This window comes from Myotis yumanensis, unplaced genomic scaffold, assembly GCF_028538775.1.
Source record: "Myotis yumanensis isolate MYYU_CA2020_CCGP unplaced genomic scaffold, mMyoYum1.0.hap1 SCAF_13, whole genome shotgun sequence".
In the NCBI taxonomy this organism is placed as follows: Eukaryota; Metazoa; Chordata; class Mammalia; order Chiroptera; family Vespertilionidae; genus Myotis; species Myotis yumanensis.
In genome coordinates, this window is record NW_027223764.1 from 2,231,381 (window position 1) to 2,248,623 (window position 17,243).

A 17,243-nucleotide genomic window follows, 5' to 3' on the forward strand; every position below is an offset into this window, starting at 1 on the left:
CAGCACAGTAGTCTTCGTGATTACATCACGGTTTGTTCATCCCTGCAGTGATTGCTGGACTTTTTGTTGTTCGGCTGAACCTATGAGACTAATCTGTGAAGAGTCTGTGCACGGAGCCTGGTGCTCAGGGGCCTGTGCGCCTGCGTCCGTCCTGGGAGGCCTGGGCTGGAGGGGCCGCCTCCAGGGAGGCTGCGTGCTCCTGCTAGAGTCCGCTCAGTCCCTCGGGTCGGCTTTCATTTTGTGGGCTTCCTTTCTTAGCTCAGCTCCACGTGCTTCTCTGCACTCCCTTGGGCGAAGGTTACTTCTGAGTTGCCTTTATCCTGAGATGATTGTCCTTGAGGCCCTCGACTCTCCCTTTGCCCACAGGAGGCCCCTAACCACAATTCCAGTTTGCTCAGGTGACCTCATAGTCTCAAGGCAAAAGCGAGCTTAACAGTCCAGGACAAGCCAGTGGGGGAAGAATGGTCTTTTCAGCGAGTGCGCTGAGACAGTGGGCATCCATGTGCAGAACGGGGGTGACTCCTGAGTCACCCAGAAGTGGAGCGAAGGCCTCAGTGTGAAAGCTAAAACTGTAACATACAGACACCGCCACTGAAATCACGCGCGGCCCAGGCGGAGACGAGGTGATGCTGTGGCGCAGCCCCGCCTCCCGCTGCTCTCACTGCCTGTGGTTCCAGGTCGGGGACGAGTACCTCCGGAAGCAGCACCGCGTGCTGGCCGACCTGCACTACGGCCAAGCGGGGAGGCTCTTCCAGCTGCTCAAGGACACGCCCTGCGAGCTGCTGCGGGTGCAGCTGGAGCGGGTGGCCTTCGCCGAGTTCCAGATGAGCAGTAAGTCTGTCTCCCTCCTCAGAGTGGGCGTCGGCGTCGGGCTGGGTTCTCCTAGAGCCAGGCCGACCTGCGGTCTCTCTCAGGCATAAGGAGTGGGTTTTTTTGTCTTTGTTCTTTTTCCCACAGTCAGTGACTTTGGGTAGAGACCAGAGTGCCTTTTAAACTTAGAGAAATGGACTAGATTCTGTTCGGTGACTAGAAATGTTGAGCCATAGCCCAGGAGCCCATATTTGAAAAAAATGGTGACAAGGCAGTTTAGACAAAGATGTAAGTCATCGCGGACAACTGGGATGAGGGAGCAGCGGGAAAGGAGAGGTGGCCCCTGACTCCCTGTCACATGCACGATGCTGCAGCTGGGGGTGGGCTTCTGGAACAGGCCGCCTGCAGGCGCTGGGCCAGGTCAGGTAACGACGATATGAGCTCCCAAGGGCGGGGCGGGAGCTTGGTGGTGTCTGGTGGCTGAAGTTTGTTCAGGTCAGAGGATAAATTGAATCCTGGCTCAGCTGGTCTGGCTGCTGTGAACAGCAAGTTGGTGGGACACCTGGTACTTAGTGCCACAGAGACTTGCCCAGCATCATGGGGCTGGTCCACGGTGGGGTGGCCTTCGTGCCGCAGGCTCCTCCCAGCTGGTCCACTCGAACCAGACTCTCCCAAGAGCTGTGCTCGCTCGGCAGGACCAAGTGGGAGGCAGGGGACCGGGGACTAGCTATTGCTCTAGGCCAGCGGTTCTCAACCTGTGGGTCACGACCCCTTTGGGGGTCGAACAACACTTTTACAGGGGTCGCCTAAGACCATCGGAAAACACATATATAATTACATATTGCTTTTGTGATTAATCACTATGTTTTAATTATGTTCAGTTTGTAACAATGAAAATACATCCTGTATATCAGATATTTACATTATGATTCATAACTAGCAAAATTACAGTTATGAAGTAGCAACGAAAATAATTTTATGGTTGGGGGTCACCACAACATGAGGAACTGTATTAAAGGGTCGCGGCATTAGGAAGGTTGAGAACCACTGCTCTAGGCAGACGCACACTTTCCTCTGGGGTCGTTGCTAAGGAAGGTTGGGGTTAGAAGATGTGCGTCTCTTGAGCGCCCTTGACAGCGTTTGAAAGTCAGACTTGTTATTAGCGCATCGACTGGCTGGGGGTCTAGATTCCACGCACAGGAACAACCACTTCGTGTTTCACACTCTAGGTCAGAATAGCAACGTCGGGAAATTGAAAACACTCTCTGGGGCTCTCGACATCATGGTGAGAACTAAGCACGCGTTCCAGCTCATCAGGAAGGAGCTCGTGGAGGAGCTGGGCCAGGTAAGGGAGAAGGGGTGCTCTCTGTGTTCCATGTCTATGCTGAGGGGTGAATGCATGTAGCAGGCATGTGGGGGCGTGTGTGTGTGCAGGGTGGGCAAAAGTAGGTTTACAGTGGTCCATATGGAGAATAATACAACAATTAACAAATAACAATACAAGAATCAGCTGTTTGGCTGCCCCACCCTGTACATACGAACATATATGTGTCAGCTCTGCATAAACACTCACAGTGACTTAGTATGTTTTCTTGGTGGAATTATTAACTCTTGAAGTTGCAGTGTATCTTTACATTTTAAAATAACCACGTAGACCTTGGTTAGGAAGGCCCTGGGGTTCAGTCTGTTAAGTTTTGCTTTCGTGTGTGTTTTGTTTTTCTAAGAGAAAGAAGGGCCTGTGCCCTCTTGTAATTTCTGCTAAACTGCCGGGAGCAGTGGGGCGGTGAGTGGGCTGAGCAGGCTGGGGGAGTGGGAGGGGGGCCTTTGGTGTGCGGGCTTCCGGCGTCCCTGCTGCTGCCACCGAGCGGGAACCTCCCGGGGCCCGCGCTGCCCCAGCCGACGGCTACCCTGGCCCCGCTTGTCAGGCCCCGTGGGGACCCATCGCCATCCTGTTCCTTTTGCGTCTGATGTGGGGAGTTAGGTCTTCGTTCAGGGTTAGTTTCTTCTTCGTAGGTGCCTGTTAGTTGTTAGACAGTTTGTGTTGTGTTTGAGCTCATTAACGTGATGCTGGGAGGGCAGAAGAGGGGATGCTGCTCACAGCCTCTGCCTCCGCCGCCACCGCACCCATCGGCCTGCCCTGAAGGAAGAGCTGGGTGCTGGCCGCTGGGTTTCCTTTAAAGCTGCTGGGTTCATGGAACCCAGGCCCATCGCTTCAGCGTGAACCGGAGCTGCTGGGAAACTTGGTGAGAAACTCCCTGTTTGCAGCCCAAGAGTGAGGAGCCGACGCCCGTGGCCGACTCGGCTCCTGGTCTGAACAGAGAGGAGGTGCTCAAGCTGCTCGGCATCTTCGAGTCCCGGCTGGCGTTCCTGCTGCTCCAGTCCATCAGGCTGCTGTCTCCCGCCAAGAAGAAGACAAGGTGTGAGCGCGTGCGGGCCTCCTGCACCTGCCCGCGGGGCGCACGGCCGCCGCACCGACGCTGGGGAGGGACGGGTGTGCTCTGGCCCGTCTTCCCCGTGGGCGCCCAGGACCTGGGGTGGGTGTTCAGTGGGAACTGCTGGAACCAGCCCCGGGGCCTTCACACAAGCTGCACCGGCATCGCAGCCAGGTGGAGGCGCAGGAGTCCTATGAGTCGGGTCTGGGCTGCAAGTCTGAGGGAATTCTCGCTCCAGGGAGGCAGCCCCCAGATGCTTCCGATGTGAACACCGGCTGAGGGAGCTCCCTGGAGTTCCTTCCCAGTGTGTGTCGTCGGACACTCCTTCCTGCTGGGTAGTGCTGTCTGCCCACCTCCACCCCACAGAGTGCAGAGGCCAGGGAGGCAGGGACAGGCCGGCCGTTCTGCTCGCGGCCAGGAGCATTGCCCGTACGTTGCGGCAGGCACTCGATTGTGTAAGGAATGGCTTTGGTTTTTATTGATGTGTGGAAAGGAACGTCTAGAAACGCCCGAGCAACAGATCCCCAAGGTGTGGACCAGGCATGACTGGAGCACCTGCTCCCTGCAGACACGGGGGCTGTGACGGGGGGTGGGGGCATCACTGTTTACGTCCCTTCTTTTTGTTTTGTCCTGTTCTGTTCTGTTCACCCAGCAATAATGTGGAAGAAGATGTGGCCCTCAAAACCAACAAGCACATTTACTCCCAGCTTCTGAGAGCTACCGCCAACAAAAACACCAGCCTCCTGGAAAGGATCGACGTCCTCGTCCACCTGCTGGACCAGCTCGCGCGGGGCAGCGCCGTGCAGTGACTCGCCAGGGCCACGCCCCAGGTGCCTCGTCCGTGCCTTCTGCACTCGGGCCGGTTTGTCCACTCGGTGCTTCGTTATTAAACGCGTGGGAGGTCCCCGCTCCAGTGGGCACCGCGCGGCAGCACAGCGTCCTCATTCCCACAGACGGGCCGGCGAGCTCCGCTTCGCGTGGGAAGTGCCGGAATCAGAGTGAGACGCGGCTCCGCGCTGCTCTCGGAAGCGGAGGTGTGGTGCCCTCACACTGTAAGTGTTGTTGAGTATGTTAAGCTACGTGGGTTTCAGACACAATTATTTTGGATAAATGTTACGTTAGGTCAAGGGGACCTTTATCCCGGGGACGTCGGTGGTCACGTGGTTAGAGCCACAGCGTTTCCCTCTGAACGGCACGGAAAGAAGTCGCCTTTCTAAGCTTCAGTGCGGGGTTTCCAAAGACCAGCTGTCGTGCAGTTCTCCGTGTTAGTGCGTGTTCTGAAGGACCCACTTCCCTTTGACTTGGATGACAGTTGACCAAGAATAGGTTCTACCCCCACTTTTATTTTAAACTTGAAACTGTGAATAAGGTCAGAAAACTATTTTGAATAAATAAGTTATTTATTTAAAATGTCTTTGTCTTTTTTCATTTCACATTGTTTACATCAAATTTTGATTTGAACTGGTTTGATTAATAAATTTTACAGCCCTAACCGGTTTGGCTCAGTGGATAGAGCGTCGGCCTGTGGACTCAAGGGTCCCAGGTTTGATTCCGGTCAAGGGCATGTACCTTGGTTGCAGGCACATCCCCAGTAGGGGGCGTGCAAGAGGCAGCTGACCGATGTTTCTCTCTCATTAATGTTTCTAACTCTATCCCTTTCCCTTCCTCTCTGTGAAAAATCAATAAAATATATTTTTTTAAAAAATTTTTACAAATTAAGATTTTAAAAGCATTAAAAATAAGGCTCTGCCATCCACTGACTTCTCCCTGGACGTTCATACGTGTCACGGCGACGTGGCTCCCGGCGGCTGCACACACACCGCCCACTCTCCCGGGTCTGGGCGGTGCTGTGCTCGTCCCGCCAGGGTGACACGTAGACTCATGCGCCACGCCGCTGTGGACGAGAACGGCCAGCCTGCGCGTCCCCCGCCCGGCGGCCTTCAGTGCCAGCCCTGGGTCGATCCTACAGGCCGCCTGGCAGCCCCTCCGGCGACACCCCGAAGAAGGCTGACCTGCCCTGGAAACGGGAGACCTGTTTCCAGCTGGGTTTTCACACACTGCGTCCTCGGGCAGATTGTCAGGGGTCTCCCGACACCACACGGACCCAGCAACGCGTGCGGGCCTCTCTCTCGCCATTTGTCCACTTCCTTGTTGTTTATTTGCATTGTCCTTGGACACATTTGCATCCATTTTCAAAAGTTAGTCGTTGAAGCACCTAATGTTTTGACTAAATGGTGAAGCAGTTGTGAGTCAGCCATGTCTGCTCGCTGTCCTTGTGGCGAGCACGCGGCATCGCGATCCTCTGTCGTTAGCCTGGACTCCCGCGTGGACCTCTTCCAGTGGATTCCTGATCAGAGAGGGTCTCTCTGCGGAAAGAGCCGGAGGCAGGCGCCCGAGCAACGCTCGTCCTGGCCTGCAGCACCCGCGGCCGAGCAGCCTTTCAGTCCAGGGTAATTTGTCTCTAAGCGAGAAGATACCGGCCCGACTGTCTTCCCTTGTCAAAGCGTGGTGTGCAATTCCTATGGGAAAGGTGCTTCACAATGTTTTGTAATTTGCTGATTTTAATTTAAAGCTGCTTCAAAGTGCTTGTGTTTTAGCTGTTCCTTTAGAAGAATTGTGGCCCTAGCCGGTGTGGCTCAATGGATTGAACGTCGGCCTGTGAACTGAAGGGTCCTGGGTTTGATTCTCGGTCAGGGCACCAAAAAATAAAAAAAACGAATTGTGCTTGTGGCCTGATCATGGGACTGTCAGTCCTTTCCCAGTCCCCCTCCGTGCCCAAATGTCCGTCATTCCAGAAGACACAGTTCTGTGTTAAGAAGTGATGTCACGTGAAATGTAAAGGGACACAGTGCCTGTCCTCGAGGTCACTGACCTGGGAAGCAAGCTTACTCGGGGAGCTCAGGAGCCTTACGCTGGCAGTGAACTGCCCGGGAGTGTTTCCTGCTCTGAGGGGCCAGCCGGAGAGTGTCTGTCCAGGGCTGTTGGGGTACAGGCCTGTTTTCAAGCAAAGAGCACCCAGGAGTGGGCAGAACACACGGCCCCGGCTGGATGAGGATGCGGGTCCAGAGCAACCCCGCGTTTGACCTGGGGCAGGATGCGCCTGGTGCCTGCCTGCCCTGGAAATGGGGGTGCGGGTGCTGGCAGACTTGCTGGGACCTCGGCTGCGAGCCCTAGCATCCGTGGGAAACAGACGGATTCCTCAGCGATTTTTTTAACCTGTCCTAAAAAAATCTGTAAAATCATTTGGTAAAAAAAAATTTTTCAAAAAATCAATCAAGAAATGGATTTTTAAATCAAGTATTTTAAAAGTTCAATCATACTTTCCGCTTTGGTTTTAACTTGGGGCCGTATTTGCTTCAGTTACTGAAAACCTGGTGGGTTTTCTAAGAGAAGTCGACTTTCTCTAAGGAGAGAAACCCTTTGGCTCTGTCCACGAGCTGCTTCCTCAGGACATGTTCAGGGTGGAGGTGTGGACGTCACACACATCGAACCACTTCTCGGGGATGGGCTGCCGCGGGAACAGGCCGTTGGGAGGCAGCCCCGGGCGCTGCTGCCTGTCCTCGGCGCTGGCCACCCTCCAGTAGGCACTGCCTTTGAACAGGAAGACGGCCCTGTTCGCGTAGGAGTAGTAGGCGGCATCCAGGTTCCGGAGCGGGTGGTTCCTCGGCTCGATCGCTGGGAAGACCTCAGTCATCTTCTTCGGGGAAGAACCGAGGACTTGGTTTCTGTTGACATCGAACGCAAACACCTGCAGGGCAGAGAGCACGGGGGGCCTTTCTGAGATCACTGGCTCAGCAGCGAAGCAGGCCTGTCTGTCACGGCACCACATCCCCTGGGCTCCAAGTTCTTAACATTCGCCCGGCCCGTGTGGCTCAGGCTGAGCGCCGACCCAGGAACCAGGAGGTCACGTTCGATTCCCCGTCAGGGCACGTGCCCCGGTTGCAGGCTCCATCCCCAGTGTGGGGCGCACAGGAGGCAGCCGATCCTTGATTCTCGTCATTGATGTTTCTCTCCCTCTCCCTCTCTGAAATCAATAAAGATATCTTTTAAAAAATACATAAGGTTCTTAATTTTCCACATGATGGGGTGACCTGTCATTGCCATTTAGGCATGCACTAACAACACAACCTTTTTTAAATTTCTTAATTCTTACCTGAGGATATATTTATTGATCATTAGAGAGAGGAAGGCAGAGAGAGAGAGACAGACATTGATGTAAAAGAGAAACATTGATCAGCTGCCTCCTGGAAAGTACCCTGATCGGGATGGACCCCCCGGGGCTCGGGACGATGCTCGAACCAACCATGTCACCCGGCCAGGGCAGTGGCAGCACAGCCGTTAACCAAGAACGTGGTCGCCTGACATTTCAGTCTGGGATGGTAAAAGCAACACCAGGCCCTGGCCGGTTTGGTTCAGTGGATAGAGCGTCAGCTGCGGACTAAAGGGTCCCAGGTTCGATTCCGGTCAAGGGCACAGGCCCAGATTGCGGGCTCGATCCCCAGTGGGGAGCATGCAGGAGGCAGCCAATCAGTGATTCTCGTCATTGATGTTTCTATCTCTCCCTCTTCCTTCCTCTCTGAAATTAATAAAAGTATTTAAAAAAATAAAAATAAAAGCAACACCAGCCTCCACTTACCCAGGACCCTTTGAAGAAGTAAATCAGCTGCTGCTTTCGGTCATAGAAGGCGGTGTCCAGGGGACTCGGGATGCCAGGAAACCCTTCTGAGATCAGCCGGGGGTAGCGATGTCCTTGCTCATCTTCCGTGTAGGCCTGATCCCCGTCGCTGTCGTATCTCCAGTACCGATTTCCTGGGAGCCCAACAAAAGTGTTGCCATGGCTTATTACCGCTAAGTCCGAAAGGACAGAGCAACAGCTTTCCGCACAGGCCCCAGCCGACCGAGGAGTCCTGTGGGGACTGTGGGAGGAGGCCGGACTCCCGCATCTGAGTGAGGCCTCCCCCCCAGATGAACGCTTTCCCCGAGTTATTTCTAGACTTGACCCCAGGGGTCCCTGTGTTGCCAATATGGATTACAGTCAGGACTTAAACCACAGAAGGGTGTGCTCCCTACTCTGAAACATCCAAACTACCGAAGTCTGCCGGAGACCATGCCTTTATGTCACTGAACTGAAAGAATGCTTTGTATGACGTGAAGGAACATTAGGACTAAACGTATTCATGGATTTCTTACGGCAGATTTTGCATGCAAAGTTGTGTCAGTCTGGCTCTTGCCTCGGGGTTAACTCCCGGCTCCCATTTAAAGCAACATGGCTCTGTGCTGGGACTCCGGCTGCAGGGGAAGGAAAGGCAGCGCCTACACACACCGCTGCTCCGGGTGCTCCCCAAGACCACCAGGCCCCCACCTCGGGTCCTGCCTCCCCCAGAACACTGACCCTCCCACCCAGAGCTGCCTTTTCCTCGCTGTCTGGGCCCCACATTCGAGGTTCTGTGCCGGGGCTGACCCTGTCCTTCCAGCCTCACCCATCGTGTGAGCACCTGGCCACCTCCAGGGCACAGCCGTCTCACTGATCCACTCGTTCGCTCCCAGCCTCCAAGCCCCCCCATGGCCCCCCACTCAGGGTCCTCTCCTGGGCACTACAGGTCCTACCCCTTCTTCCAGTCCCGACTCCAGGGGCGGCTTCCGCACCTGATTCGGGGTCACAGCAGTTGTCCCCTCTGCTCACTCTACCCCTTCACACACTTGTAATTGGGGAGGCGGGGGGGGGGGGGGGGGTTTCTCTCCAGAATCAGATGAAAACTTCTGCAGGGAGGGTGCTTTCTTACAGTTCTTTGGCAACCTTGTCAGAGCCCCACCCAGTCCACTCACTCATTCATTTGATGCATCCATTCAGTGCCTGCTTAAGAGATGAGGACACAGCACAATCCCTGTGCTCAGAGCTTACAGCCCGACGGAACTGACAGAAGTTAAGTTCAAGAGCGTTACGGACAGCTCCCCAGTCAGGGCGCAAAACACTCTCCGAAAGCACTCATTCAAGAGAAACAGAGCCGGCCATCGGGACCCCTACCTTTAAAGAAATAGCGCTCGTCTCTCCTCCAAGTCCAGATGTGGACGAAGGCGTCTATGTTCTGTGCTGGGACCCCGAGCCAGCCTGTGAGGATGGGGAGGGGGTCCCCGTACCGGGTCCGGTTGTTCCGGTTCTCGTACAGCCAGTACCAGCTGTTGCGGAAGAGATAGGTGCTGAACCGCGCTGTGGCGTCCCCGAGGGGGGTCCGCTCCTGGCGAATCCAGTCGAAGGCGGTGTCAAATGAGCCTGCGCAGGAACCTAAGAAAAAGCCCGGCCACTTGCCACTCGGTGCCAACACCAAGGGTTCCTGCTGTCACGGTGAAGAGTGTGGCTAAGCCGAGTGTCCTATGGAGTCACCTGAGAGCAGGCCCCCCCCCCCCCCCGCCCCAGCTGAGTGGGGGAGCAGGAGCGGCTGCGGTGGCCTGCTGTGCGCACGCTCAGAGTGGGGTCTCCAAGGAGGGAGAGAAATATGTCCTGGCACGTGGTATTCAACAAGCGCACTGCCTGCCGAGAACAGGCGGCTGAGTCGCACAGGAATGGGGACGGTCCCTGCCGCAGACGCAGACGGGGAAGCAGAGGGCAGCTTCCCTTCCCTGCAGCCTCAGCGCCAAATCATGAATCCCTCCCAACAGGCGGTTAACCACCCGCACTGTGGCCTGAACAATGAGACGTTAGAGCTCCTCCCGCAAGGCCATGCTGCTCTTCGCCTTTAGGTTACAGACAGCTTCTCTCCCTCCCCCCCCCCCCCCCCAGCTCTCCTCCCTCTCCTGGGATGCCTGGCCCGGTGGCCACTGGTCTAGAAAACCACTGCGTGCCCCTCCTGCCTCCAGGGAACATACTGAACCGCGGGAAAGAGAGGACGCGGGGGAACAAACCCAAGAGCATGCGCTTAGCTCTCCATGCGCCTGGTTTGGGAAGGGCCGCCCATCACTGCCGCCCCAGAGCCAGCAGGCAGCTGCTCGGGGAATTAGACTGAGGAGGGGCGGGGTCCTCTGTCAGCTCGGAGGGTGCCCTCCCAGAAGTCTTACCATACAGCCTCTGGATTGCTTTCCGGTCTGACCACTCCAACTCGAACGCAGGCCCGCGGGGAAGATAATTTGGCTGCATTATGGATCCTGCCCTGTAGCTGTGAGGCAAGCCGAGGACGTGGCCAATCTCATGGACAGCCACCTGGAAGGGAACACAAGCCATGGGTGCAGGGCCAGCCCTGGGGGGGTGGGGGGGCAGGCTGTGCCTGGAGAGGCTTGGGCAGGAGGAGGGAACTTTCTCAGGAGGAGAGGCTCCGGCCGCCTGGACTCCCTCCCGCCCACGCTGCCCTTTGCCCCGTCACTACGATCAGCTGCGACCACTCACCTTGAGGAGGCTGATGCCCATGTCGCTGGTGGGCGGGGTGAAGTGCTCGTCATCGTCAAAGTGAATATCGCCCAGGCGCCAGGCGTGTGCAAACTCCTGCCCGACTCCATCGAACACCCGAGGACAGCCCAGGTGCCGGCCTGGCGGGGGGGGGGGTGGGGGGGGTGGGGGGTGGGGGGGGGGCAGGTGAACGAGGAGTGCCCATTGCAGACTCCCCACCTGGCGGGACCTGGGAGCACAGACACCTGTAGGATCCCCAGGCCCCAGGGGCTGGCCGTCCAGCCCGGACTAATTCCGCAGTTCTTTATAAATTGTTACAAAGTCTAAAGACACAGCCCAGCCCCATTGACTGTCTCATCTATGAACCAGATGGTCACGGTCACGGTTCAATTCCGGGTCAGGTACATGCCCAGTTGCAGGCTCAGTCCCCAATGGGGTGTATGCAGGAGGCAGCTAATCAGTGGTTCTCTCTCACTGATGTTTCTCTCTCTCTCCCTTCCTCTCTGAAATCAATAAAAATCCACAAAGTCTAAAGACAGAAACAGCTGCGCAGTAAGTGCTGTGGGAACGAGCGGAGCTGGGGGTGGGTGGCCGTGGACCGCTGCAGGCCACGGAGGAGGAGGAGCAGGAGGAGGAGGAGGAGGAGGAGGGGGAGACAGGGCTGCGCTGGACCCTGACCGCTGTGTGGTCAGGAAGTAAAGCTGGTGCTGCCCACGGTCACATCCTTCCATTCACATTGTTTTCCAACCAACGGTGCTCTGGGCGCTTCTCACAGGAGGACGTGACTCCAGGGAGACCGTGGGGCCGCCTTTGGGACCCCTAGTTCCCAGAGGGGGCTGCTGAGAAGTGAGACTGTGTCCAAACCCACGCAGCAGGAGGGGTGGGCCTGGGGGAGGACCAGCCATCTGCCTTGTGCCCTGAGGAGCCCACCGAGCCCACGTGAGCACCTTGAGCCATGCCCCCTGGCTGGCCTCCTCTGACGTGTCCCCATGAGACCCTCTGGGCTCTGCAGGGTGACACGCGTGCCCTTCCCAGCGAGTTGCAATAAAGCAACATCCACAGAGGCTGACAATGCGCCCCCAGGTGCCATCTCAGAACAGCCAGGCAGCGGGTTGGTGCCACTGCTCTGGGTGACTGAGGCGAGCAGGAGGCCAGGGTGGGGTTCCCCGAGTGGGTCTGTTTGACCCGAAGTCCCCATTATGCTGAGGTCCCCACCTCGGCCTATGGGCGAGGCAGAGCGGCCGGCCTGCCAGCAGCGAGGACAGGTAGGGCGCAGCGAGGACAGGTAGGGTGCACCGTCTTCGCCCCTCTCACCTCGTCCAAATCCCAGCTTTATGTCAACCATGGCCCCGGGGCCGGCGAGGTCCTCCCGGAAGGTGAGGGGGGTCACCTCGCTCCACATGCGGAAGGCCAGGCGGAAGACGTGCCGCTGCTCGTCCGCGGAGAGCTGGCGGCTGTAGCCCTCCCCCACCAGCCTCCAGCTCAGGGTCCTCTTGGCGAAGGCCTGCGCGCCCCCAGCCTGCGCCGCGTCCTCGGGCTGCCGGCCAGCAGGCGCCCGGAGCAGCGTGTGCAGGAAGCGCTTGGGGCGAGCCTTGGGGCGGGGGCCAGGCGGGGGCGGCGGGGGCCGGGGTGCGGTGCTCACGGCCTGCAACGGGGGCCGCGTGTCGGGGACGCCGCAGCGGGGCCGGTTCATGGCCGCCAGGGTGGCCGCGTCCAGCCGCCCGCTCGCCGGCAGCGCGTTGACCTTCTGGAACCTGCGCAGAGCCTCGGCCAAGGCGGCACCCCGAGGACCCTCGGGCGGCCCATCGCGGCGGGGACCCCGGGGCACTGGGGCCGCGAACCCCGCCCCCGGGGGGCCCTCGGCCCAGCCGTATTTGGACAGGAACCGCTGCGAGAGAGAAACCCAGGATCCGTGGGGCGCCCGGCCAACAGCGCGCGTTGCACTTATGTTCCCTGTGGTTTTTATCTGCACGGGCCGGTGCGTATTCGCTTAGCGGTTTCCATATGTATTACATTGTGTGGTTGTGTGTGTACCTGTGCTGGGCAGCGCTCGAGGTCCAGCACCTGAAAGGCGTGTGCACACGTGTGCGTGTGTGCACCAGTGACTGTGTGCACACCTGTGGGCGTGTGCCTGTGCGTACGTGCACAGCTGTGTGCGTGCAGGTGCGCCTGGACTGGGAGTGCGTGTGCGCGCGTGCAGGTGCGCCTGTGGGTGCGCGGTTCTGGTCTCGGCTTCCCTACCTGCGCGGCTTCCCTACCTGCGCGGCGAGGAGGTCGGCGATGGGCGCGGCCCGGCGCAGCGGGGACGCCGCCAGGTCCGAGCGGTCCCGGCTGTGGAAAAGCGCCTCTGGCCGGGCGGCCCGCGGGGCAGCGAGCCAGCAGAGCAGCAGGGTCGGACGGAAGATGGAGGCCGCGAGCATGGCCCGGCTGGAGCCCGCTCCGTCCCCGTCTCCCGTCCGGGGAGAGGCCGGGAAGCTCTTATAAGCGGCCGCGGAGCCGCCCGCGCCCTGCCCTCCCGCCCCGGCGCCCCGCCCTCCCGCCCAGGCGCGAAGCGTGCCGCCAGGCGGGTCCGGCGCTCGCCGCCCCGTGAAGACCCGACCACCCGTCTCGCGGGGTGAGAGCCCCCACCCCTCCGCCTGCTCCGTGTGCCAAGTCCTCGGGTAATTACATGGCGAACTCGCAGCTCCCTGTGATGCGTTTCCCTGGCGACGTGCTTGGGGGCTAGTGGGCTGCGAGTGAGCTGTTGGGGGGGTGGGGTGACAGTGTCCTTGGGGCCTGGGGCTGGAGGCGCAAAACCCACCACCCGCCTCAGAACTGCGCCTGCAGGGAGCCCCCAGGACGATGCATTTGCTCGTAGTTAGGGTCTATTTTTTTTAGAGTGGAAATTGCTTTTTAATTTTTTTACCTTTTGTTTTTGATTTGCCAATTCAGTTGACATTCAACATTATATTAGTTTCCGGTGAACAGCACAGTGGTCAGACATATACTGTACAAAGTGGTGCCCCGCCTGGCACCATACACATGCCCTGTGCAGCACTTCACACCCCGAGTCTGGGTCCTTTTTGGGGAGGGGAAATTTTAGTTTATCATTTTTTTCTTATTGCTTTTGTTTCTCTCTCTAAAAGGAATACCTAGTCAGTATAGGAAGGTGTAGCTTTTGGAAGTACCGAGAATAAAGGGGATGCCTGTGACTCAGATGGCGACGTCTTCGTGAACATCCTTGCGGATGGATGCACTGTGTACATACATAGGGAAGTACCTGTGTGTGTGTAATTCTACATGTCACGTATTCTCTACTTTATTTAAGCTCAATGGAACAGCACGTGCATCTTCCCGTGTTCATGAAGATCGGTGTTTATCATCCCAGGTAATGGCAACATAGGGTCTGTTCTACGGGGTCAGGGATTTTTTTCTAATCCTCACCTGAAGATGGATATCCTATATAATATAAGGGTTATATGCAAATTGACCCTAACTTGGAATGACCAGGAACAACTGGTCACTATGATGTGCACTGACCACCAGGAGGCAGATGCTCAATGCAGGAGCTGCCCTCTGGTGGTCAGTGCACTCCCACAGAGGCAGCTCCACTCAGCCACAAGCCGGGCTGATGTCTGTGAGCCCAGTGGCAGTGGTGGGAGCCTCTCCCACCTCCGTGGCAGCACTAAGGCTGTCCGACTGCGGCTTAGGCCCATCAGTTGGACATCCCCGAGGGCCCCCAAAGAGTGGGCCTAAGCTGGCAGGTGGACATCCCCCAAGGGCTCCCGGACTTCGAGAGAGCGTAGGCCGGGCTGAGGGACCCCGCACCCCCACCCAGTGCACAAATTTTTGTGCACTGGGCCTCTAGTATGTGTGTGTGTGTGTATTTAATTGATTTTCAGAGAGAGAGAGAGAGAGAGAGAAACCATCAGTGATGAGAGAATCACGGATTGGCTGCTTCCAGCACGCTCCCTACTGGGGATCAAACATGCCACCCAGGCATGTGCCCTGACCTGGAATCGAACCATGTCCTCCTGGTTCATAGGTTGACACTAAGGCACTGAGCCACACCTGCTGGGCTGTTTTTGTTTTTAATTTTTATTGATTTTAGAGAGAGAGAGGAAGGGGAGAGAGAAGCATCAATGTGAGGGAGAAACACGGGTGGCTGCACAGTTTCACTGTGTAGTGTGGCTAAAACAGCATCGTCTTGGGTGTGAGGGCGTTGTTCATTCCCCACTTAACTGGGTTTTCTTTCCTTTTTATTACATTGAAATCTCAAACTATGTTTCAATTAGAAGATAAACCCTAAATGTTTTCTCCGGGGAAACAGACACCTGAAGAGGTGCAAGTCTTAGGACATAATTATTCAAAACGTGACCTAGATGTTCTGTCTGCTGGGGGCTGGAACTCTGGCCGCGGAACAGAACTGAGAACCCTGGGCCCGAGAGCGGCTCCTGAGCTGATGTCACACAGCCTGTGTCCTGAGGGTCTGACTGAGTCAGGTGGGGCCCGTGGAGTCGAGTGCTCTGGCCGAGGACCGCTCCTGAGAGTCAGGTCGAAGCACTTGCCGACAGCTGGGCCGGTGCCGGCCATCAGACCCCTGCCCGGGATCGGAGGTGGGAGGGGGCTCCTACCGAGGGCCCTGTTCTCTAGTTAACATGTCCTCTTTCTCGCTGTCCCGTGCAGTTGGCCTCATGCAGGTCCGGACGGCTGGACGCAGGGACGTGTGCCTACCAGTCGGGCGGTCTGCTTGTCTCTGGGGGTGCCTTTCGCCCCAGTACTGCCCAGCCTCTGCTTGGACTGGCTTCCGGTCTCAGAGTGTTTGATTACCCGGAGTGCGTGTTCCAGGTAAGTTGGATTTTGAGGAAATCAGTTGGATTTAGGAGGAAAAGTGGCAGAGGAAGCTGTGTGCCCTACACAGTGAGGGACAAGGGCTCCTGGAGAAACGCTCCTGGTCTGTGCAGGACACTTGCCATCCCTGAGCCTGGGGAGGGTTTGGCTGGAAGCTTCTAGAATCTCCTGAAACGCTGAGGTGGCATGACGCAGGTGCCAGTGGGGGATTGAAATCTTTTTCCCTCTAATATGTATTATTTACAAAGTAGGTTTCCATATTCTCAGCAGTGCACAACATAGCATTTTGGAAAAAGACATTCCCTTGCTTATTCCCACGGAAGATGTTTAAGCCTGATGTACAGTGAGGGGTCACCTGACTCGGAAAAGGAGCACATTTCAGGGTTTGGGAGTGAAGCCATTTGCTCACGTGCGGCCTGTTTGTTACTCGCCGCTCCCTGCACGTTACTGCCTGTGAGGGAGAGAAAGCCCTTCCCACCATCTGTCCCGATTTCCTTCCTTCCGACTGCATTTCAGTCCCTTTTCATCCGCGAATAAACCCTTTACCCCCATGTGGCCGAGGCCCTGGGCCTCCCTGGGAGACCGTCCGTGTTTCACAGGCACAGGCCTGCGGGTGGGGTTCACGCTTCCTCCATGAGGCATCCTGGGCTGTGCCTGGCTGGGGGAGGGGGGGGCGGGGGAGGGGGCCCACAGTCACTGCCCTGCACGCCTCTGCCCAGAAACATGTTCGGCTTTGAGGGCGTGGTCGACAAGGTGGACGTGGAGGTGATGATTGCCATCGGTGGCGGCTTATTGATCGCCTCGGTTTTCCTCATGTGCTGCTTCCTCTGTCTCTACTGCAAGCTGGCCAGCGCCTTGAGGTGAGCCCCCCGCACGGGACACCTGGGGCCGCACCCTCCGGGGCCGGGAACAGCGGGAAGCTCAACGCCTTTCGGACCGCTCGAGTTGTCTCATGTCTCTCGCCATCTGTTAAGGACCGCTCACCAGTGTTCTCGTTTTTCACGCCCATGGGAAAAGGAGCGAATCTAGACACTTATGTAAATTCTGTTTGGTCCGTCTTCACAGAGGAAAATGTTTTACGCAGGACCATACGTTAAAAAAGTACTAGGAACTTTTATTGTTTGTTTTTGTAAATAAAAATGTTATAATTATTGAAAAACAACACCTAAAGTGCATTATGATGATTTAAATAATGTGCAGTTTGCCCAAAAACATGTGGTCCCTGGCGTATGTCTTAGAGATTTCCATGCGGTATGCAAGGTGTTAAAAAGGCAAAGGCTGGGCTGCTCCATGGTTGAGCGTCAACTTCCCCTCCCTCTCCCTCGCCCTCTCTGAAGTCAATAAAAACATCTTTAAAAAAAGGCAGAGGCAGGTGAGCATGGAATCCTGGCCGCTCCCCCTCGGGGCTGAGCTCACAGTGAGGCGGGCGGGCGGCCGGGTCAGTGCTGTCTGCTCTCCGGAGCCTTGGGGGCTTCCCCTCCAAGGGGACTCCCACCCTGGCCGGCCCTGAGGCCGCAGGGCAGCCGCGTGCAGAGCCTCTGCCTCGGGTCCCCCAGAGGCGGCTCCGGCGGCCTCCCCTGCCCGAGCTGGGAGTCAGCGGTGAGAAACAGGCTGTACGATGAACCTAACTTGTGCTTTTTATCAAATCTCTGAAGGAAACTATGACCATCAGCAGCATCCACCGCAGAGGCAGGCGGCTGGGTGTGGAAGCTGAGAGGCTGCCTCCCCCCAGGACAGACGGAGCCCGGAGCGCGCTGCTGCGGACTGTCCTCAGAGGTGGGCCCCCCGCGTCC

At 57.2% G+C, this 17,243-nt stretch overlaps 2 protein-coding genes across 4 annotated transcripts in view; one reads left to right on the plus strand and one right to left on the minus strand.

Moving 5' to 3' along the window:
• The window catches only part of EDRF1 (erythroid differentiation regulatory factor 1), a 28,009-nt gene extending 23,357 nt beyond the window's left edge, over nucleotides 1–4,652 (plus strand). For 2 of the 3 annotated variants that reach the window (XM_070432080.1, XM_070432082.1), the window contains 4 exons: nucleotides 678–831; nucleotides 2,040–2,155; nucleotides 3,076–3,227; nucleotides 3,895–4,652. In XM_070432080.1, the coding sequence (XP_070288181.1) occupies nucleotides 678–831; nucleotides 2,040–2,155; nucleotides 3,076–3,227; nucleotides 3,895–4,051 (579 nt within the window). In that variant the 3' untranslated portion in view covers nucleotides 4,052–4,652. The remainder of the gene's footprint in view (nucleotides 1–677; nucleotides 832–2,039; nucleotides 2,156–3,075; nucleotides 3,228–3,894) is intronic. The other variant, XM_070432081.1, reaches the window with a different exon arrangement.
• A 2,035-nt stretch (nucleotides 4,653–6,687) lies between these two features.
• MMP21 (matrix metallopeptidase 21) lies at nucleotides 6,688–13,040 on the minus strand. Its single transcript, XM_070433230.1, has 7 exons — nucleotides 12,879–13,040; nucleotides 11,935–12,508; nucleotides 10,621–10,760; nucleotides 10,296–10,437; nucleotides 9,268–9,525; nucleotides 7,879–8,051; nucleotides 6,688–6,990 (listed from the first exon to the last, which is right to left on the minus strand). The coding sequence occupies exons 1-7, from the start codon at nucleotides 13,038–13,040 to the stop codon at nucleotides 6,688–6,690; spliced, it is 1,752 nt and encodes a 583-aa protein (XP_070289331.1).
• Between the last annotated feature and the right edge of the window lie 4,203 nt (nucleotides 13,041–17,243).

Coding starts and splice junctions, on each gene's coding strand:
- MMP21 (XM_070433230.1), bottom strand. CDS start 13,040: ATGCTCGCGGCCTCCATCTTCCGTCCGACCCTGCTGCTCTGCTGGCTC. Junction 10,761..11,934: donor AAAGCTGGGATTTGGACGAG/GTGAGAGGGGCG, acceptor CCCCCCCGCCAG/GCCGGCACCTGGGCTGTCCT. Junction 9,526..10,295: donor AGCAATCCAGAGGCTGTATG/GTAAGACTTCTG, acceptor GCTTTTTCTTAG/GTTCCTGCGCAGGCTCATTT.